The sequence below is a fragment of the Ornithorhynchus anatinus genome, chromosome 12 (genome assembly GCF_004115215.2).
Source record: "Ornithorhynchus anatinus isolate Pmale09 chromosome 12, mOrnAna1.pri.v4, whole genome shotgun sequence".
Lineage (NCBI taxonomy): Eukaryota > Metazoa > Chordata > Mammalia > Monotremata > Ornithorhynchidae > Ornithorhynchus > Ornithorhynchus anatinus.
The window spans coordinates 1,575,035-1,597,303 of record NC_041739.1 but is presented as its reverse complement, the minus strand read 5'-3'; the positions used below and the strand labels follow the sequence as shown (position 1 = coordinate 1,597,303).

General features: G+C 53.8%; 1 protein-coding gene across 2 annotated transcripts in view; it reads right to left on the bottom strand.

Moving 5' to 3' along the window:
* ACSL1 (acyl-CoA synthetase long chain family member 1) overlaps nucleotides 1-22,269 on the bottom strand; it is a 51,474-nt gene that overhangs the window by 12,016 nt on the left and 17,189 nt on the right. Inside the window, exons 2-12 of one of the 2 annotated variants that reach the window (XM_029076698.1) lie at nucleotides 22,131-22,245; nucleotides 20,521-20,585; nucleotides 14,192-14,293; nucleotides 10,600-10,699; nucleotides 10,178-10,356; nucleotides 6,498-6,530; nucleotides 6,254-6,305; nucleotides 4,876-4,949; nucleotides 3,393-3,470; nucleotides 1,095-1,229; nucleotides 676-810 (exon numbers count right to left, since the gene is read on the bottom strand). In XM_029076698.1, the coding sequence (XP_028932531.1) occupies nucleotides 676-810; nucleotides 1,095-1,229; nucleotides 3,393-3,470; nucleotides 4,876-4,949; nucleotides 6,254-6,305; nucleotides 6,498-6,530; nucleotides 10,178-10,356; nucleotides 10,600-10,699; nucleotides 14,192-14,293; nucleotides 20,521-20,585; nucleotides 22,131-22,245 (1,068 nt within the window). Of the gene's footprint in view, nucleotides 1-675; nucleotides 811-1,094; nucleotides 1,230-3,265; nucleotides 3,344-3,392; nucleotides 3,471-4,875; nucleotides 4,950-6,253; nucleotides 6,306-6,497; nucleotides 6,531-10,177; nucleotides 10,357-10,599; nucleotides 10,700-14,191; nucleotides 14,294-20,520; nucleotides 20,586-22,130; nucleotides 22,246-22,269 lie in introns of both variants that reach the window. The other variant, XM_029076699.1, reaches the window with a different exon arrangement.

The following is a 22,269-nucleotide window of genomic DNA, read 5'->3' as shown; positions in this document are numbered from 1 at the left end:
CAGTTCCCTCATCTGTAAAATGGGGATTAAGACTGTGAGCCCCACGTGGGACAACCTGATTCCCCTGTGTCTACCCCAGCGCTTAGAACAGTGCTCGGCACATAGTAAGCGCTTAACAAATACCAACATTATTATTATTATTACTCTCCCAAGTGCTTAATACAGTGCTCCGCAAACAGTGAGCAGTGCGGCCTAGTGGATAAGGCATAGGCCTGGGAGTCAGAAGGACGTGGGTTCTAATTCCAGCTCTGCCACTTGTTTGCTTTGTGACCTTGGGCAAGTTACTTCACCTTTCTAGGCCTCAGCTACCTCATCTGTAAAATGGGGATAAAGACTTTGAGCCCCACGTGGGACAGTGACTGTGTTCAACGCGATTCACTTGTATCCACCCCAGTGCTTAATACGGTGTTTGCCACCTAGTAAGCGTTTATCAAAGCTTTATTGCTGAGTTGTACCTTCCAAGCGCTCAGTACAGTGTTCTGCACACAGTAGGCGTCCAATAAATATGACTGAATGAATGAAATACCATAATTATCACTATTACTATTAGTAGTAAGTGCTCAATAAATACAACTGACTGGCGATTGACTGACTCACCCGATCTGTAATATTATTATTATCACCCCCAGCTTCATCTTAAACCAGAAACGGGGCAGTCCCGGGCCCGGCCCCTACCTGGATCTTGTGGAAAATGAGCTTGTCCCACAGGCTGTTGTTGCGGATGATGCCGCTCCGGAGCTCCGCTTCTTTCCTCTTGGAGGCAAAGTCCAGCAACCAGCGCTTCAGCGCCGTGTTGGCCTGCCCGAAAATCTAACAGGCCCGGGAACCGTCAGCCGGGGCCGCGTAGGCCGCTCTCCCGCCGGCGCCCCTGCCTCCAATCGCGATGGGGCCCGCCTCGCGGCCTCTCTGGAGCGGGACGTCGGCCGGACTCCGGCCGGGTCGACGATCCACCCGTCCCCACTTCCCCGGGCGAGTTCGGCCGGGATCCGTCCGGATCGGCGAGCGGGTCCCCCCCAGCGGGACGGACCGACTGGGCGACTCTCCCTCGGAGACCAGCTGGGGCTGGGGACAGGGGAGGCGGAGGGAAGTCTTACTTTGTCGAACATCCTGTTGAGCAGCCTGGGGACCACGGGGAAGATGGTGGGCTGCAGCATCTTCAGGTCATCCATAAGGAGGCGGATGTCTCCTTGGAAGAATCCGATCTTGGCTCCGTGGCAGAGCATCGCCGTCTGCAGGGACACGCAGAGAGCCCCTCGTCAGCCCGGCGCGCCCACCCAAAATGCGTAGCGGAGCGAGTCCGGGCCTGGGAGTCAGGAGGTCTAATCTCGGCTCTACCACTTGTCTGCTGTGTGACCTGGGGCAGGTCACTTCACTTGTCTGGGCCTCGGTTACCTCATCTGTAAGGCGGGGATCGAGATCTGTGGGCCCCGCGTGGGACAGGGACCCTGTCCGACTTGATTTACTTGTATCCACCCCAGCGCTCAGTACAGTACCTGGCACATAGTGAGCACTTAACAAATACTAATTATTATGATTATTTTTATTAATACAGGAGACCCAGAGGTGGAAATGGCGGGCAGAGAGCCGTCGGGCTCCCAGCTCCCCACCTCCTTCAGAATACCCATCATTTCCCTGAGGGGGTGACTGGGACCCCAGGTGACACCCCCACCCCCAAATCCCGATGCCCCGGGCTCCTGCCCATCCCAGATAACCGGTCCCTTTCTCCCGAGGGGGACGGTGGCCGATCTCGGGGTCCATTCGCCGGGAGAGATGGGACCCCCTCGGATGAGGGGAGGCGGGGCCGGTCCTTTATTCTTTGACCACTCCTGTTGTAGGTCCGTTTCCGTTTGCCTCCTCCGTTAGGGCGGACGCTCCCTATGGCCCGGACACGAGGCGTCGGGTTACTCTGCAATTCCCAAACGTCTAGTGCAGTGCGCCGCACCAAGTAGGTGTTCAGTAAATGCCCCTACTACCTCTGTGGCTTCTGAACCCCACCCCCACCCTACATCAGGGTGGGGATGGACATGGGTGAGAGGGAAGGGATGGCTGGAAGGCCGGAAGGAAGCTGGGGCAAAAACCACTGGGTCTCAGCCCCAGTCCGGGACTACTGCGGGGGCACTTTCAACACCGCCCACCCAAAGAGGGTCCCCCTCTGTAGCATGCCCCTGTGCCAACGTGCCCTGGGGCACCACCTCAAACTCAGCCAGGGTATTTTGCTCCTTCCACTCCCGGAGCCCCATGTCCAACCCGATTAACTCGTATCTACCCCCATGCTTAGAACAGTGCTTGGCACGAAGTTAGCGCTTAATAAATACCATAATTATCATTATCACATCCGGTCACGGGCCTCCACGTGTCCGATCTGACCGCACTGTCTCAGTCCCAGCGCTTAGCACAGAGTTGACGCTTCTGAATAAATCAACGGTATGTATTGCGTACGGAGCACTGTACTAAGCGCTTGGGAGAGTACAATACGAGTTGGTAGACTCGTTCCGCACCCTCAACAAACTTCACACAAATATCACAATTCTTATTACTGAAAGGAAGCTCAGACCAGCCTCTACCCCTCCCCCGGCCCGCCAGCACTCTCTCCCCCCCGTGGAAAAAAAAAAAATCCCTCCAGGTCCACGGAGAGGTCAGGAGACGGGCAGGAAAAGTCTCCGATTTCACCGGGACCTTCTGAGTGCCGGGAGCCATCGAGAGCAGAGGTCAGTTCCTCCCCCAAGGCCAGAAGGCTCTTTTTTCCTTGGCCTACCAGCTATTTTTGGGAAGCAGTGTGGGTCAGTGGAAAGTGCACGGGTTTGGGAGTCAGAGGTCATGGGTTCGAACCCCGGCCCTGCCACTTGTCAGCTGTGTGACTGTGGGCAAGTCACTTCACTTCTCTGGGCCTCAGTTCCCTCATCTGTAAAATGGGGATGAAGACTTTGAGCCTTGCGTGGGACAATCCGATTACCCTGTATCTACCCCAGCGCTCAGAACAGTGCTCGGCACATAGTAAGTGCTTAACAGATACCAACATCATTATTATTATTCTATGTCGAGAAATGCTTGGGTGTGGACGTACGCCCCGCTGCATCCGGCCGAAGCCCAGGGTAATCCGGGGGGCCACCGGTGGAGGGGAAACCGTAAGTATAGAGATCTGGACCGTCCAAAATCCATCCATCTGCACCCCTACTACTTTCCACCGCTAAGGATCGCCTTGCGAGTGCTCGATACGGGGCGGAGGAGGAGGAGGAGGGGCCGTTCTCCGGCTGAAATCTCTTACCTGCATGAGTCTCTCATACATGTGTGCAAGAGGTAAAAACGAAATGTGCGTGTCACTGGCGTTCAACCCAAGAACTTTCTGAAAGAGACAACAGCTGAGGGAACATGCAACGGGACTAGATGCCTACCTCCACCACTCTCTCAAACATATGTGCCAGGGGCAAGAAAGAAATCAAAATATCATCCCGGTCAGGAAGGAGCACAGACTGCAAGCGGGAGCCACCACCGAGACAGGGAAAAGAAAACAAAACAAAAAACGACCGTGATTTGGATACCGCCCCTCATTTCTGAGCCCCTATCACCCCAGCTTCTGGGAGAAACAGAAGGTAAATTACGACACCTCTCCCACGTCTCCCGTGCCCCTAACGAACCGTCAGCGCTCAGTACAGCGCTGAGCACACAGGAAGCGCTCAATAAATACCACCGGTCGATTGATCGACAGGGACGAGGTCCCGGAGGGATCCCGTTGGGCAAGCGGGGGGTGCCTGAGTCCCCAAGGGGGTCACAAATTGGGCCCCGCTCCCCGACTCAGCCCCTGTGACCATCATTTTAGGCCTCCAGTTAAGAAGTGAGGGGAATATGGGCTCAGTCATTCAGAATTAAAGTCGAGAATTATTTCCAGTTATATCGCCGGAGTGAGAAATACACCTTGGAACCCAAGGGCTATTAAGTAACAATCATCCCGTCTCAAAGCCATAAAGAGGGGGAAAAATGAACCACCACCCAGAGAGTGCCCTGTTTGTCCCGCCAGGTCCTCTCCCCGGCCCCGGCCCCGACCTTAACCCATCGATGCCCTGCAGATCTCCGGTCCCCCATCCAGGAGGGAGAGGCTCAAGCGGCCAGGACCGAGCCGGCCGAAAATAGTCGCGGACGGCCACCCGAAGCCGATCCCGGGCACCGTGGCGGCTCGGCCCGGTCTAAGGCGGGCAGGACTCCCCCGGGCACCACGAGGAATTCCCCGCCGACAGAAAGCAGTTCTCGCTTGGCCCCGACCTCACCCCTCCCCGTGCAAACAGACACTTGTTTAAGCGGATTTTAAATGCGACTCGGAGTGAAGGAAACAAGGAGCACTGCCAGGGAGGCGATGGGAACGCTCTGAGAGGCTTTCATTTCCCCCTGCCCCTGGGGAGGGCGGACCTTCCCGGTCGTGGGGTGAGCAAACAGAGCCAGGTGGGCCTCTCGCCCCCGCCCTTGACCCCTCAGAGACTCCGGTCATTGGGCAACCGGGAGAGCACGAGATGCCAGCCGCCTCCCTCCCGCTGTCTCCGGCCCATTCTTGCCTGCCAGAAACCGCAGAGAGAAACCCGATTAGAACCGGGCATACGCCGCAAGCCCCGAGCAGTTCCTGCCAGGAGATTCGCCTCCCGGGAGTGTCTCCAGAAGGCACCCCCCCGGAGAGAGATAAAGTGATCCGAGAGATGTTGGGAGATAAGGAGAAAAACTGCCAGGTCTTCGGGTCAAACTGGCAGCCTCGGCCAGAAAGAACGAGGGAGCTTGTTGGCCAGAGTCGCCCGAGGCGGGGCCGAGAAAGCCACCAGCTTCCCGAGCCCTTCCGATCGGTCCCGGATCCCGGCGGCCCCGCGCCCGGCCTGACGCCCCCGCCGAACTTACCTCTGTCATCATCACGAACGCTGAACAGTCGCTCACTATGTTTTTATGGGTGATCATGGCCCCTTTGGGGTTGCCTGTGAGATACATGGGGAAAAATGGTAAGGGCTGCGTGGAGGAAGCCCACAGACCCATCTGCGTGGAGGAAGCCGCCGGGAGAATCTCACTGACTAACAGCCGTTGGCCAACGGCATCCTCTGGGGCAATCGCCTTCCGCCCCCGGCGGCTCTTCAATAAATCAATGGTATTTATTGAGCACTTACTGTGTGCACGGCATCGTATTAAGTGCTTGGGAAAACACGATACAGTAACCTTGCCTAAACCAACCCAAGAGCCCTGCCCTATTCCTGTCCCGGATAGACAAGGGATCCATTAGACTGTAAGCTTGTTGTGGGCAGGGAACGTGTATACCAACTCCCTTGTGTTTTACTCGCCCGACTGCTTAGTACAGTGCTCTCTGCGCGCTACTTTTCTGCGGTGTGATCGTGGGCAAGTCCCTTTACTTTTCTGTGTCTCAGTTACCTCATCTGTAAAATTGGGATTCATTTGGAGATTGAGCCCCATGTGGGACATGGACTGTGTCCAGCCTGATCAGCTCGTATCTACCTCCGTGCTTAGTACAGTGTCTGGCACAAAATTAGCTCTTAACAAATACCATTAAAAAAACCCCAAACAAAAAAAGGAAGCACTCAATAAATCCCAGTGATCTATTGACAGGTCTCCATCTTGGAAGCCAAAGGTTTGCTTGATATTCTCTTGGCCTTAGAACAGAAGACCACAGCATGGTCTAGTGGAAAGAGCAGGGGCCCAAGAGTCAGGAGGATCTGGGTTCTAATCCTGACACATGTCTGCTGTGTGATCTTGGGCAAGTTCTTCCCCTCTCCCAGCCCACAGCACTTACATCCATATCTGTAATTTATTTACTTGTATTGATGCCTGTCTCTCCTGACTGTAAGCTCGCTGTGGGCAAGGAATGCGTCTGTTTATTATTTTATTGTACTCTCCCAAGTGCTTAGTACAGTGCTCTGCACACAGTAAGTGCTCCATAAATACGATGGATTGAATGAATGAACGAAGGAAAGTCACTTAATTTCTCTGGGTCTTAGCTACCTCGTCTGTAAAATTGGGATTAAGACTGTGAACCCCATGTAGGGCAGGGACTGTGTCCAATCTGATTAACTTGTATCTACCCCGGTGCTTAAATCAGTGCTTGGCACAGAGTAAGCACTTAAGTACCATCGTTATTATTATTATTCTTCACCCTGAGAGGATTTTCCCAAGGGCGGAGGAGACCCGATCCTGGATGATGTGGGATCAATTGTTATGTCATGACTCGTTCTTGCAAGAGGACCTCTCTGACCCCGTTAGTTAGAGAACTTGCCTGTAGTTCCGCTCGTGAAGCAAATCACCGCGAGGTCGTCGGGTGCCGGAGGCTAGAAACGATTAGGGCAAGAGTCAGTGGAGGGGCCGTCGTGCCCGGGCCCACCCCCACCCTTGCCCCGCATCGGTCCTGGAGGGGAGGGCCGGGAAAGGGCCAGAGCGAGTGACTTCAAGTGGCCGAGAGGACAAGTGGGGCCCGGAAATTTGCTACCTGGATGAAACCGTGGATCGCATTTGAGACTCACCCTGGGTTTCTGCCGATTGGCTCTTCCCAGGGACTGGACAGAGAAGAAGGGGAGAGTTAGCGAGGTGAACGCTTTTCACCTCAGGCGCTCTTCGCTCTAAAGCACGAGACTCCGCCACCCCACCCCCCCGGTGAATTTAGCCAAGCTGGCAATCAACCGACGGCATCTCCCGAGTACCCGCTGGCGGCCGGACACCGTACGATGAGCTAGGGATGGTGCAACTGTAGCGAGGCCTGCGTCCCTCCCCTCAACGAACCCGCGGTCTAATGACGGGGGGGAAATCAATGAGCCGGGCTGTACTGAGCATCCACTGAGTACTAGACATTGTACTCAATGCTCGGGTATTGCCAGAAACACGTCCCCTGCCCTCAAGGAGTTGACGGGTTCGGTTGGGAGAGACGACACCGCTGATTTACAGATAGTGGAAGGTGAAGGAAGAGCAAGGATAGAGCTGGCGGCGCTACAAACGTTTCCGGGACAAAGAGTTGAACAAATAATTTTGCTGCCTCGACACTCAGGGCTGTGACTTTAAGACCATCATTAGGTGAGTACAAGCATTATTTATAAATTAAGGTTACGTCCAAATAGAATCCACTCCAGTGAACCGCACTTTGGCCCCCAGGGCACACCTTCTCCTCCAAGCTGCCAGAAACAGAAGCTACGCCGTCATGTTTTCGCAGGGTGCTGCCGTTTTATCTGAGAGACCAGGACTGTTCAAAAACGTTACGGTATTTGTCGAGTGCCTACAATGTGGCAGGCACCGTATTAAGCGCTGGGGTAGATACAAGGCAACCGGGTTGAACACAGTCCCTGTCACACCTGGGGCTCGCAGTCTTCATCCCCACTTTCCAGATGAGGTAACCGAGGCCCAGCGAAGGAAAGCATCTGGCCCAAGGTCACAGAGCAGACAGGTGGCGGAGCCAGGATTAGAACCCAGGCCCTTCTGACTCCCAGGCCCGCGCTCTAACCGCTAAGCAGTTAGACCCTACGGATTTTGGTCCAGACGAGGAACAGACCCGATTCGGACACCTGGTCCCGAACTGCCCCTGCCCCTGCAGGGTGGAGAAAGGTGCCTGGGCCGCCCCCGAGCCCGTGAGAGGAGACTCGCTCACCTGCAGGCTTACGTGTTTACCAACTCTGTTATAGTGTCCTCTTCCAAGTGCTTAGTACAGTGCTCTGTACACAGTAAGCGCTCGGTAAATTTAATTGCTTGCTTGATTGATTGATGCTAGGCCCAGCTGGCTCTCTCCAGGTGTCCCTCCCCACCTTAGATGGGGCAGACCTCCCGCTGAGAGCCTCCCGCCTCTCCGGCGGGGGAAAACCGAGGGTCAGACTGACAGTCCCGGCATTGTTATATTGTACTCTCCCAAGCGCTTAGTACAGTGCTCTGCACTCAGTAAGCACTTAGTAAATACAACTGACTGTCAGCTCCATCTGCAGGATTTCTTGAACGCCACCACAGCACACAGGGGCTTTTGGGGGCGTCTGGAGTCACCGAGTTCCGCTCATGGAAGCCCCCATGTCCCTAATGACAATAATAATAATAATAAATAATTATGGAACTTGTTAAGTGCTTACTATGTGCCAAGCGCTGTTCTAAGCGCTGGGGTAGATACGAGTTAATCAGGTTGGACACAGTCCCTGTCCCGCATGGGGCTTACACTCTTAATCCCCATTTTACAGATGAGGTAACTGAGTCCCAGAGAAGTGAAGTGACTAGTCCAAGGTCACACAGCAGCAGAGAAGTGGAGGAGCCGGGATTAGAACCCAGGTCCTTCTGACTCCCAGGCCCGTGCTCTACCCATTTGGCCACGCTGCTTCTCCTAATAATAATAATAATAATGATAATAATAATGTTGGTATTTGTTAAGCGCTTACTATGTGCAGAGCACTGTTCTAAGCACCGGGGTAGATACAGGGTAATCAGGTTGTCCCCCGTGAGGCTCATAGTCTTCATCCCCATTTTACAGATGAGGTAACTGAGGCACAGAGAAGTGAAGTGACTTGCCCACAGTCACACAGCTGACAAGTGGCAGAGCAGGTATTCGAACCCAAGACCTCTGACTCCCAAGCCCGTGCTCTTTCCACTGAGCCATGCTTTCTCATTCCTCCTGGACGAGTTCACTGCCATTTGGGATTCTTGTGAGCCCGTCGTTGGGCAGGGATTGTCTCTATCTGTTGCCGAACTGTACATTCCAAGCGCTTAGTACAGTGCTCTGCACACAGCAAGTGCTCAATAAATATGACTGAATGAAATCCAGAGGTCACTGCAGGCTCCGCCGACCACCCTCAGTGTTCACAATTTCGATTTCCTAACCAGTCACCACCGGGAGAGAGGGAGGGAGGGAGACACACCAGCCTGGATGTGGAGAAGCAAGGAGGTAGACAGAACCCTGTCCTTTGGGAAGGAATTCTGGAATAAATCAATCCACAACTCGCAGTGTAGCCCTGAGCCTCTCCGGGGAACACTATGAACCCCAAATCCCACATCGGGCCTGGGTGGCTGAGATTGAACAAGTTTCATCACCCCAGTCTTGCTCAGGAATCAGAGCAGGGGCATCATCTCAATACAATAATAATAATAATGTTGGTATTTGTTAAGCGCTTACTATGTGCACAGCACTGTTCTAAGCTCTGGGAGAGACACAGGGTCATCAGGTTGTCCCACGTGAGGCTCACAGTTAATCCCCATTTTACAGATGAGATAACTGCGGCACCGAGAAACGAAGTGACTTGCCCACAGTCACACAGCTGGCAAGTGGCAGAGCTGGGATTTGAACCCATGACCTCTGACTCCCAAGCCCGGGATCTTTCCACTGAGCCGCGCTGATGCCCCAGAGCTCGACTGAGAGGTGCTTTTCTCCTGGAGGCCAGGGATCACATGATCCAGCTCGAGTGTACTTTCCCAGGTGCTCGGTAAGTGAACACAGTAAGCGCTCAATAAATACGATTGAATGAATTGAATGAATGAGGTGCTCAATAAATACTACTATGGATTCCTATCCTGCCAAAGAGACACCCCCCACCACACCTGTTGTCCACTAGGATGCCAAGGTTAATTTTCCCATTTCTGGAACACACCACTTCCTCCTCCTGTAACCGCCTCCCACCCCACAAAGTCCAGGGAATTCTCCGCTCTCGGAGCACCGGGCCGACCAGCCGGCCGGCCGCGCCTCAGCCGGGATTCAGCCGATGTTCAGAGGAGAATTCCTCCTGTCCGCGATCTCCCCGGCCCCAGCCGAGCCTGGAAAAACTGGTGCCGCCCCAGGGATGGAGTATCCTGGAGCAATACGGGCCAGGGCTTAGCACGGTGCATCGGGCCCACTGGGCGCTCAGTAAATGACCTCGTTACTACTAATAACGTTGGTATTTGTTAAGCGCTTACTATGTGCAGAGCACTGTTCTAAGCGCTGGGGGAGATCCAGGGTCATCAGGTTGTCCCACGTGAGGCTCACAGTCTTCATCCCCATTTTACAGATGAGGGAACTGAGGCCCAGAGAAGTCAAGTGACTTGCCCACAGTCACACAGCTGACAAGGGGCAGAGCCGGGAGTCGAACCCATGACCTCGGACTCCTAAGCCCGGGCTCTTTCCACTGAGCCACACTGCTCCTCTGCTACTACTCTTCCTCCTCCCGCTACTATGACCAGCTGCGGGAGAGCAGCACTGACCCCTACTTACCTCGAAGGATTTCATGCTGATGATGTTGACCCCACACTTCTTGCCTCGTTCCACAATGTCGATGTCAAAGGAGTCCATGAGAACGACGGTTTTGAGGACGGGGGTGAGCTTCTTCTCCACCCCGTCCAGCAACATCCTAGCCTTCTCCGGTTTATCACAGAAAATCAGGGAGAGCTCGGCTGGATGAGAGAGGAGAGAAGAGGGCGGGTGATTTCCGGCCGACACGGGGTCGGCACGTCCGCGACGGCTCGGCTAGAACCCGGGGTCGGGGGGTGGTGTTCAGGGCACCGTCGCCGGCAGGGAGGAGGCGTGTTCTTCGATCTTTAAAGGCTCCCGGAAACGGGCCGACCGGGGGCCGGACCCTTCTGGGCGAGCCCCCCGCGGCCCAGGGTGGGCAAAGGGGGCGGGGGGCCTTGACCCACCTCTGGTGACGATGAACGTGATGGCTTCGGCGCCGAGGGTGTCGTAGAGAGGCACCACCACCAGCGAGTAGGCGTAGCAGCCCTGTTCGATGACCACCCACTACCGAGAAGGAGGAAAGGGGACGTGTCAGGTCACTCCATAGGCCACAACATACTGCGGAGGGGGCGGGGGGCACCGGACGTGGGCACTTTCAGACCGGGCGGTCGATCTCAAGGCGATCCCCTGGACAGAGAGCGGCCTCGCTCGGCCACCCCATCACCAGTGGGTTTTCTAATCTGGACTCAGAGAGGACTTGGCTGGCTCGTGGCGACCACGGTGGAGATGGGGGGCACCGAGAAAGTAAATCGGGGGGCAACAACTCTGCCCTGAGTTCATCGCCGCCCCCCCGTCCCATGGGCCCTCTCCAAACACCGCTCCTCCCCCCACCATCCAGTCTCCTTTCTGAAAGTGGGGCATTCCTGCAGGAAGACAGAGAGGAGGGAAAAGTCCAGGAAAGCGAAAAGGAGAAGAGGGAGGTGAAACGAGGAAGGTTTCAATAGGCGACCGAGGCGACTGACCCCCGCTCCTCCCCGGGAAATGGACCCTCAGCCCTTTCAAATCCTGTGGAAATGGAGGATGGGAGGGGAGGGGACAGGTGGAGGGAGAAAAGACAGGGCCAATCACCCCCTTGAAGGCTCCACATTCTCAGATAATCTCGGTTAGGTCACTACCATTCATCCAACCGTCGTCAATAACAATAATGATGCCTCTATTAGGTGCTTATTATGCACAAAGCGCTAAACCCTGAGGTGCATATAAAATAATCCCACGAGATACAGCCTCTGCCCCACTCGGGGCTCTGAGGGAGGTCATTCATTAATTCAGTTGTATTTATTGAGCACCTAGTGCGTGCCGAGCCCTGTACTAAATCCTTGGGAAAGTACGATACAACAACAAACAGAAACATTCCCTGCCCTCGGAGAGCTTACAGTTTGGGCCCACAGCAGTGAAGTGACTTTACTGAGGCAACCCAGCAGGCAAATGGTGGAGCTAGGACTAGAATCCAGGCCTTCTGACACCCAGTCTTGCTGCCTCTCCATCCCTTTCTTGGATCCTTCCTCCTTCCCACCCCGATTCCAGTGGAATCGTGGAGAGGAGGGAGAGGCTGCGAGGGGCCGGAAGGGGAAGAGGAAGCAGCCAGAGGAGCGGCCACTGGGGCAACCAGGAAAGCCACCAATAGCTCCGGTCAGTCCAAGCCGGCTGATTGAGCCTCCATGTCCTGACTGAGCCGGATGAGTGGGGGTGTGTGTGTGGGGGGGGCTACTTTATCCTCGTGAAGCAAGTCTTGACCAGAGAGAGAGAGCAGGACACCGTGGGAAGTGATAATAATTATATTAAGGTATTTGTTAAGCGCGTACTAAGTGAAAAGCACTGTTCTAAGTACTGGGGTAGATACAAGGTAGACAGTGAGTCTGAGACGTCTGGAAAAAATCTGGGCATTCCTGCAGCTGGACCCCAGCCGGTCTCCGTCTCTCAGGACAGCGGCAAGCCTGAGGCTCACGGGCTTTTCCTGCGTGGACGGTGCGTGGCAGTGGACCCTGAGGCCCACTTTGTGGTGGGTGTCGGGGAGTTGGAGGCCCCGGGGGAAGCCCAGCTGGCCGCTAGGACTCACAGTGGGTGGCGGGTTTGAGAAGGCCACCTAGAAGAGCATCATCCTGGGTGGCAGGGAAACCAAGCCGGTCTGGCTTCTCCCCAGATCGGTCCAGAGGCCCAAGCGGCAGGTCACGGGTAAGGATAGGACAACTCAGTCCTGCAAACCCCAATACAGCTGTTAGAGTGAATTAGTGTCTATGGGATGGACAGATGGACAACCAGATAGCCAGCCAGATGACCCACCAGGCGACTGAAGCCTACCTCTTCGCTCCCAGGGCCCAATTTCCCTGGAAACTGACCGGAATAAGGTGCGACTTTCGGAGCCAAACTGGCAACTTTGTTCTCTGGAATGCCGGACCGGTAACTGAGGTAACTGAGGCACAGAGAAGTTAAGTGACTTGCCCACAGTCACACAGCTGACAAGTGGCACAGCCGGGATTTGAACCCATGACCTCTGACTCCCAAGCCCGGGCTCTTTCCACTGAGCCACGCTGCTTCTCTAGTAGTAGACAAGCAACGTGGCCGAAGGAAAGAACACGGGCTTGAGAATCAGAGGAACGGGGTTCTAAATCCAGCTTTACCACTTGCCTGCTGGGTGGCCTTGGACAAGTCACTTCACTTCTCTGTGTCTCACTTACCTCATCTGTAAAGTGGGGATAAGATACCTATTCTTCCTCCTACAGACTGTGTGCCCCATGTGAGACAGGGGCTTTGTCTGTGCCTAAACCATGTGCTTCTTTCTCAGCCTTTACTACAATGCTTTGCACACAAGAGGCACTTAATAAGTACTAATGACTACTACTCAGCTCCATCTGAGGAAGGCTGAGGTTGAGAACCAGAGGGGTCTTTTACAAATGACCTCCCTTCACTGAGCAGGAACAGACTTGATCAGAACAACTTCCCAGAGACGCTTCTGGGCCACCTCCACTTAAGCCTTAGTCAGTCAATCATATTTATTGAGATCTTACTGTGTGTGCAGAGCACTGTAGTAAGCACTTGAGCACCGTACTAAGACTTAACACGAGGCTGCTAAGACTGTAAGCTTGTCTCTAATAATAATAATTATGGTACTTGTTAAGTGCTTATAATGTGCCAGGCACTGTTCTAAGCACAAGGTGATCAGGCTGGACACAGTCCCTTGTCCCACACCGGGCTCACACTTTTAATCCCCATTTTTAGATGAGGGAACTGAGGCACAGAGTAGTTAAGTGACTCGCCTAAGGTCACACGGCAGACAAGTGGCGGAGCCGGGATCAGAACCCATGACCTTCTGACTCCCGAGCCCGTGCTCTAGGTGCACTACGCCAAGCTGCTTCTCCAGTCTCTGAACTGTAAGGTTTTTGTAAGCAGGGATTGTGTCTGTTTTTCATCGTACTGTACTTTCCCAAGGGCTTAGTACAGTGCTCTTCACATAATAAATGCTCAGTAAATGCGATTGAATGAACGAATGAAGGAGGAGGTGAGGTGGGGAGGGACGGAGAAACAGAACCTAGAATCTCTTCCTTAATCTTCTGCCTTAATCCCCCAGTACCTGCTAGAAACAAAGCTGTCCAAACAGGCAGCGGATGAACACACACACGTGTGTGTAAGCACAGAGGCAAACACACACACACACACACCCCTCCTGCCCCCTGCCCTCCTATCAGCCCAGCAAATCTATCCAGGAAGGCAGCCAACAGCTACTAAAGCCAGAACCCCGGCCGTGGCAGTCGGCTGGCACCGCCGGGCACAGATAGACACCTTGCCGTGGCAGTCGATAGAGCCGTTCCTCTGAAATCACCCTTCTGGCCAGGGGCCTTGAGGCCCGTCCGGGAAGGGGAGGGCGAAAGGAGCTCTTCAAGCCCTTTACCTGACTAGTGTCCACCTTCCCCCCCCATTACCCCTCCCCTTCCTATCTAATGGCCCCCTTCCTGACCGAAATCCCGATGAAGTGAACGGCTAAAGCCCCGGAGGGCGTACCTCGGGTCGGTTTTGGGCGAAGATGCCAACGTACTGCTCCGATCCTGCTTTGAAACCTTTCTGGATCAGGGCTGAGCCCACACACTCCGCCTGGTCGGCCACCTGAAAAGAAAAAAGAAGTAAAAACTGAACATCTGACTGGAAAAAAAATAAAAATCGCCTCCTGCCGCTTACCCATCATTTGCTGCCCCTAGTTGCCCTCTTCAACTCCTGGTCAGGCACCATCTCACCACCCCCTCCTCATTCCATCCCGCCCTTCCCTCCAGGGAGCTTTCCCAGATGAACCCTCTCATTGCCTAAAACCCACCAGCATTAATCCCGACCTGTTCCTTCCCCCTCATTCTTGAATCACCGAACCATTGCCGATGAAACAATAAAAATAAAATAACTGTAGTATTTGTTCAGTGCTTACTGTGCGCTGAGCACCGGGATCGATACCATACATTCGGATCAGACGCAGTCCCTGTCCCACATGGGGCTTACAGTCTAAAGGGGAGAGAGACCTAGTATTTCATCCCCATTTTACAGAAGAAGAAACTGAGCTACAGCAAAGTTCAGTGATGTGTCCAGGGTCACTGAGCTGGCAAGTGACAGGGCTGGGATGACAACCCAGGTCAAGCGTTCAGAGATATTTATCGAGCGCTTACCGTGTGCACGGCACCGTACTAAGTGGTTAGGAGAGTACGATATAACAGAGTTGGTAGACACAACCCTGCCCACAGTGAGCTCACAGTCCAGAGAGGGAGACAGACAATAATTCAGAGGGATAAATTACGGCTAGGTACCTAAGTGCTGTGGGGCTACGGGGCACAGATCCAAGTGAATAGGTGACGCAGGAGAGAGAGGGAATTAGGAAAACGGGACTTAATCAGGGAAGGCTTCATGGAGATGTGCCCTTATTAAGGCTTTGAAGGTGAGGAGAGTAGTGGTGTGGCTTACGTGGACAGGGAGGGAATCAGGAACTGTGCTCTTTAGACTAGGCCACGACCGCCTGTCTGACTGTCACCTCCCCTATCAGAAGATGGGGTAGTGGATAGAGCCCGTGCCTGGAGTCAGAAGGTCATGGATTCTAATCCCGGCTCCACCACTTGTCTGCTGTGTGATCTTGGGCAAGTCACTTCATTTCTCTGGGCCTCAGTTCCCTCATCTGTTAAATGGGGATTAAGAACGTGAGCCCCTCCTGGGACAGGGACTGTGTCCTACGCGATCTGCCTATATCCGCCCCAGTGTTTAATACAGAGCCTGACACATAGTAAGCGCTTAAAAAATACCACAATTATTATTAGTATTGGGAAAGCTCCTGAGGGCAGTGGCCCCGTTGTCCTGAACATGGCCTCGCGTAGTGTCCCTCATGCCCCAGACCCCATCACGAGGCCTGTGAACTCTGGACAGACCCTCGTTTACTGACTGCCACGGGAGAAGAGTTGCCCCACTTGTGAAACCTGACGGGTGAATAAGTCACCAAGGTAGCCTTCCCAGAAATAAACACTGTTATCTGCTTTGGCTGGCTTTCCAGTTGGGGTAAACACAGCCAACCATGGCTCTGTTTAGCTCCTCTGAAGCCAGGGGCTGGGATTTGGAAGCTCTGGGCCTGGTGGGGATCCCCTCCGCGAGCCTTGCTGAGCCCCTCTGAAACAAGCTCGTAGACTCCGGACACGTCAGTTTCCCTGGAGGCCCGGGCTCTTGCTCAAATGGAGGGTCCTGGACCCGCCCGACCTTCTCCGCTCCCTGGGGATGGGCCCGGACGCTGCTCCACCGCCTTCCCTCTCCCACTGATGACGATGATGATCGCAGTGGTGTTTGTTAAGCGCTTACTATGTGCCAAGCACTGTTCTAAGTGCTGGGCTAGACACAAGGTAATCAGGTTCTCCCACTTGGGGCTCACAGTCTTCATCCCCGTTTTACAGATGAGGTAACTCAGGTACAGAGAAAATTAGTAAAGTGGCTTGCCCAAGGTCATACAGCAGATAGGTAGAGGAGCTGGGATTAGAACCCACATCCTCTGACTTCCAAGCCCGAGCACTTGCCACTTGCCACTATCCTTCTCTGGGTCTTTACAGGGGATTTAGAATCCCAGGGCTACTTTACGGGGTGAAGAAGCCTTATTAAAAGCACGTCTCCTCCAAGAGGCCTTCCCGACTAACCCTTCATTTCCCTCTTCTCCCACTCCCTTCTAGATCACCCTTGCACTAGGATTTTTCTCACTTTATTCACCTCTCCCTCAACCCCACACCATTTATGTCCATAGCCATAATTATTTATTTATTTATATGAATGTCTGTCTCCCCCTTGTACTCATTCAATCGTATTTAGAGAAGCAGTGTGGCTCAGTAGAAAGAGCACGGGCTTGGGAGTCTGAGGTCATGGGTTCGAATCCCAGCTCTGCCACTTGTCAGCTGTGTGGGCAAGTCACTTAACGTCTCTGTGCCTCGGTTCCCTCATCTGTAAAATGGGGATTAAGACTGTGAGCCCCACATGGGCCAACCTGATTACCATGTATCTACCCAGCGCTTAGAACAGTGATTGGCACATAGTAAGCGCTTAACAAATACCAACATTATTATTTATTGAGTACGTACTGTGTGCAGAGCACTGTACTAAGCGCTTGGGAGAGTACCCTGTCCCTCATGGGACTCCCATTCTAAGTAGGAGGGAGTAGTATTGTAGTTTATTTAAATTGATGCCTGTCACCTGCCCTAGATGGTAAGCTCGTTGTGAGCAGGGAATGTCTGTGTTTACTGTTATATTATTCTCTCCCAAGCACTTAGTACAGTGCTTTGCACACAGTAAGCGCTCAATAGATACGATCGAATGAATGAATGAACTGAATCCTCATTTTACAGATGAGGAAACAGGCACAGAGAAGTGAAGGGACTTGTCCAAGGTCACACAGCAGACACGTGACAGATCTGGAATTAGAACACAGGTCCTCTGACTCTCGGGCCCGTGCTCTTTTCCCTAGGCCGCGCTGCTTCCATCGGACACGTCCTCTCAGAGCACTGCACTGTTTGACCCCGAGCACGGTCCGGATCGGAGGGGAGACAGAGAGAGCACAGGGGAGACAGCTGACGGCAGAGAGTGAGAGCCATCAGCGAGTGAGGCGGGGAGCGAGCGAGGCAGAGGCATTAAGTGATAATAATAATAATAATAATGCTGGTATTTGTTAAGCGCTTACTATGTGCCGAGCACTGTTCTAAGCGCTGGGGTAGACACAGGGGAATCAGGATGTCCCACGTGGGGCTCACACTCTTAATCCCCATTTTACAGATGAGGTAACTGAAGCACAGAGAAGTTAAGTGACTTGCCCACAAGTGCTCAATAAATTCGACTGAATGATCGAATGAGTGCAGGAGACAGACATTAATATAAATAAATAATTATGATTATGGACATAAATGGTGTGGGGTTGAGGGAAGGGTGAATAAAGGGAGAAAAATCCTAGTGCCAGGGTGATCTAGAAGGGAGTGGGAGAAGAGGGAAATGAGGGGTTAGTCGAGGCAGAGAGGGAGAAAATGCCAACAAACCACTGAGGCAGAGTGGAGAAATTCAACCAGGAAGTTTCTCTAGTGGGTTGGAGAACCTACCCCCCAAAAGAGGTGTCCTCTTTCCCCCGGATGCTGCTAACTTCTGCCTCCTCCTCCTCCCTCTCCTCCCCCCACATCAGCGGACAGTAGAAGTGGTTCTCTGGCAGGGCAGAGAGAATGTAAGGTTGGTTTCTGAAAGGGCAGCCCTTCCGAGGGAAATCACACCTCCCTCTGCTTCCTCGGGCCTTTTACAGACGAGAGACCTCGTTGGTTCCTCCTCTTGTACGCTGCCGGGCACCCAGCCCAGTGCCCCCCGCACATGCCAGGCCCGTGCCCCGCACCCGTTCCAGAACCCCGCACATGCAGGGTGCCCAGCACACGACCTCGCATACGTCAATCAAGTCGGTCAATTTTATTTATTGAGCACGTACTGTGTGCAGAGTTCATTCGTTCATTCAGTCGTATTTACTAAGCGCTTACTGTGTGCAGAGTTCATTCGTTCAATCGTATTGACTGAGCGCTTACTGTGTGCAGAGTTCACTCATTCGTTCAATCGTATTGACTAAGCGCTTACTGTGTGCAGAGCACTGTACTAAGCGCTTGGGAGAGTTCAATATAACAATAAACAGTGACATTCCCTGCCCACAATGAGCTCATAGTGCTTATTTCTGTGCTTAGCACTTAGTAGAGTGCTTTGCACACAGTAAGCACTCAGTAAATATGATTATTATTATTAGAGTGGGGTAGACACGCATTAATACAAATAAATAAAATTACAGTTATGGATATAGGTGCTGTGGGGCTGGAAGGCGGGGAAGAGCAAACGGAGCGAGTCGGGGTGACGCGGAAGGGAGTGAGAGATGAGGAAAAGTGGAGCGTAGTCTGGGAAGGCCTCTTGGAGGAGATGTGCTTTCAATAAGGCTTTGAACGGGGAGGGGACAGTAACTGTCGGATTTGAGGAGGGAGGGTGTTCCCTGTCCACAGTGAGCTTACAGGTGTTCAGTACAGCACGCTGCACAAGACTGGAGCTCAAAAACAATTTAACTGCAGCATGGTGGGGGTTCTTGTAAGGGCATTTTAAGGGAAACCAAAACATAAACTTCTCCTGTCCAAGTGTCCCTTGCCTGCCCCCAAAACTTTCACTTGGACTGGAGGAGGAAAGGGAGGAATGGAGGGTGATCAGGGTCAGAGGGACTGGCCCCAGTGAGACACTTCAAGGCCCTGAGTGAAGTCAGAATAATAATAAGAATAATTGTGGTATTTGTTAAGTGCTTACTTTGTGCCCAGCACTGTTCTAAGCGCTGAAGTGGACATGAGTTAAGCAGGTTGGACATAGTCCCAGATGGGGTTCACAAGAAGCCAAGGCAGCTGTCCTCAGTGGTGTTTAGCAAGTGTTTGCTGGGTGCAGAGCACTGTACTAAGCCCTCTGGGGAGGACGATACAATAGAGTTGGGAGGCAGATTCCTGCCCTCGAGGAACTTACAGTCCTAGTGCAGGAGACAGGCGTTAAAATAAATAACTGATAGGGGAAATGGCCGAGTACAAGGATATGGACTAGACTGTAAGCGCATTGTGGGCAGGGAATGTGTCTGTTATATTGTTGTGTTGTACACTCCCAAGCGCACAGTACTGTGCACATAGAAAGCGCTCAATAAATACCACTGACTGACTGCCTGGGTGGACATGAGTGCGGTGGGGCTATGGGTGGAAGAGTATCAAAGTACCCTCATGTGTCCCCCAATTCTTGGACTAGAGGGGCCACTGGCCACTGCCCCCGCCCCACCCACCCACCCCACACACGCTCCACTTAGACTGTGAGTCCCATGTGACACAGGGACTGTGTCCAGACTAATCAACTTGCAACTCCCCCAGCGTTTAGAAGAGTGTTTGACACACAGTAAGCACTTCATACCATTAAAAAAAGGAAAAGAATTGGACAGAAGCCCCCTGCCTCATGCTGCCCAGTGACCCCCTCTATGCCCCAAACCTGTACCGGACATGGGGTGGGGTGGGAAGGGGTCAGCCGGGGGCAAGCAGGGAGCCTCAAGGAGCCAGGGTCCCGTCAGCAAGAACTGAAGCAGCCCACGCTCAGATCAGACTCGAGAGAAGCAGCACTGCTCAGTGGAGGAAGCCCGGGCCCCCGAGTCAGAAGGACCTGAGTCCTAATTCCACATCTGCCACTTGTCTGCTGTGTGACTTTGGGCAAGTCGCTTCACTTCTCTGAGCCTCAGCTACCTCATCTGTAAAAAAAAAATGGGGATGAGAACTGGGATCCCCCTGTGAAACGTGGACTGTGTCCGACAATTTTTTTAATTGTAATTTGTTATTTGTTATGTAATTTGTTAGGTGCTTACTTTGTGCCAGGCAGTGTACTAAGCTCTGGGTCAGATACAAGATAATCAGAATAGATGCAGTCCATGTCCCACCTGGGGCTCAAAGTATGAATCTCCATTTTGAAGATGAGGTAACTAAAGAAGAAGTGAAGTAACTCGCTCAAGGTCAGACAGCAGACAAGTGGGGGAGCTGGGATTAGAACCCAAGTCCTTCTGGCTCCCGGAACTGTGCTCTATGCACTGAGTCTGATTAGCTTGTATCTACCGTAGCGCTCATTACAGGGCCTGGCACATAGTAAGTACTGAAGAGATACAATTTAAAAAAAAAGTCAGGGGACGCTGTCCAGGGCAGCCACTCGGCACCGTAGCTCCCAAACCCCGGGGTCAGAGTATGGATCCGGACCCGTCCGAAAGCTACACCGTTCTGGTTTGGACCCAGAGGAGTTAAGTCCTCCACTGGAAGCTCACCCACCTCTTTGTAGGAGATCCACTCGTAAGGCTGATTGGGTTTCCGAAAGCCGAGGCAGGGGCCGTTATCTAGAAGAGACGAGAGGACACGCTGTCACCTCGATCCACCTGGCTCCCGCAGCCCGGCCCAGAGATCCCGGGAGGAACCACTGACCCTTCTGGCCTGGCCCTCTGCCCATTCATTCAATCGTATTTACTGAGCAATTACCGTGTGCAGAGCACTGTACTTAGTGGTTGGGAGAGTCCAATAGAACAATAAACAGACACATTTCCTGCCCACCACGGGCTCACAGTCTCGAGAGGGAGACGGACATTAATATAAATTACATAAATGGATGTAAGTAGTGTGGGGCTGGGAGGGGGGATGAATAAAGGGAGAAAGTCAGGGTGATGCAGAAGGGAGTGGAAGAAGAGGAAGGGAGGGCTTAGTCAGGGAAGACCTCTTGGAGGAGAAGGGCCTTCAATAAAGCTTTGAAGGTGGGGGGAGAGTCACTGTCTTTGCATTCCCAAAGCCCTCCCCGCTGCCCTCTCCTCCAGCACGTGGGATAATACGCATCCTTTCCGGTCTGGAGGCCCTCACGCCATTAGTCGGGGGGTCTCAAGAAAGGAGGGAATCCTGGTCCCGGAAGGTGACGCCGAAGCCCCGTTGGCAGGTGACTCGGGGACTGATACTCGGTGGCAAAGGTCCGGAGGTGTTTGAGCCCCGTTGGTGATGGCCGGCCGGTCAGCCCAGCATCAGGGAAGAGACCCCAAGCCCTGCGGAGGACGCCCTTTCCTGCCCTTGGAGCTGCGGGAGGAGGCTCAGGGCTCAAAGAGTGTCAGGGCACCTCCCGCCACCCACCCGGGCATCGGCATCCTTCCGGGGGATTGGCTGGTTACGGGGGAGCCCTGCCAAGACTGAGGTCCGGCTCACACTCAGAGCCGCCTTCGACCCCATCCCCGTCCAGGGTCCACCGCTGCCAGGAAGGTGCAGGGGCTCGGGTGTGCCCCTGCTAAAGCCAAAGAGGACTGGCAGAGCCAGCGGTAGGAGGGGGAGGGCCCGCTGAACTTCAGAGAGGAAAAGGGGAAGCTATTCAGTGGTTGCCCGTCACGGCTAGTGGCTCAGTCCTTCTCTCCCTGACTGTCCTCGGCCATCGGTCAGCAGGGCCACGAAGCAGCCCTTGCTGTCAGAGCCCCTTTCTCTGGAAGACTTCCTGGAGGTCCCTGAGCACGTCTTCCCTTCCTCAAGCCAGGCCCAGATCCTACAAGAGGACAGGCCAGGGCAGTCACGATGAGGGCAGGGCTGGAGAAAAATGTTCTCTATCATGGTCCTACAGTAGATCGCGTGGACTCTTCCTCCTCCTCCTCTTCCTGTTCCGCCTCCTTCAGAGAGCACCCGTGCATTTTCCTCTGAAATCACCAGTAGCCCCCATGGGAAGGTCAGTGCCCATTGTTCTGGATGGGCACAGGAACATGGCCAGGATCACCCTGGGCTGCTCAGCCAGGCCCAGAATCTAGGCCCACCCAGGCCTCCCGAATCTCAATCCAGTGGTCCAAGCCAGGGCCTTGCTAATCCCGGGCTGTCTCTGTAAGAGACCCCGCGTGATATTGGGCGGCATAAACACCGGCGCTTACCGGACACTCGGATGCCCCGCTGGAAGCCCTCGTACAGGGTCCGAATGTCATCGTAGAAGTAGGTCAGGGGCTCGTCGCTCTCCAGCAGCGTGGATCTCCGGGCGTGTTCCCCGCCCTGTCCCACACAGAAGGGAGAGTC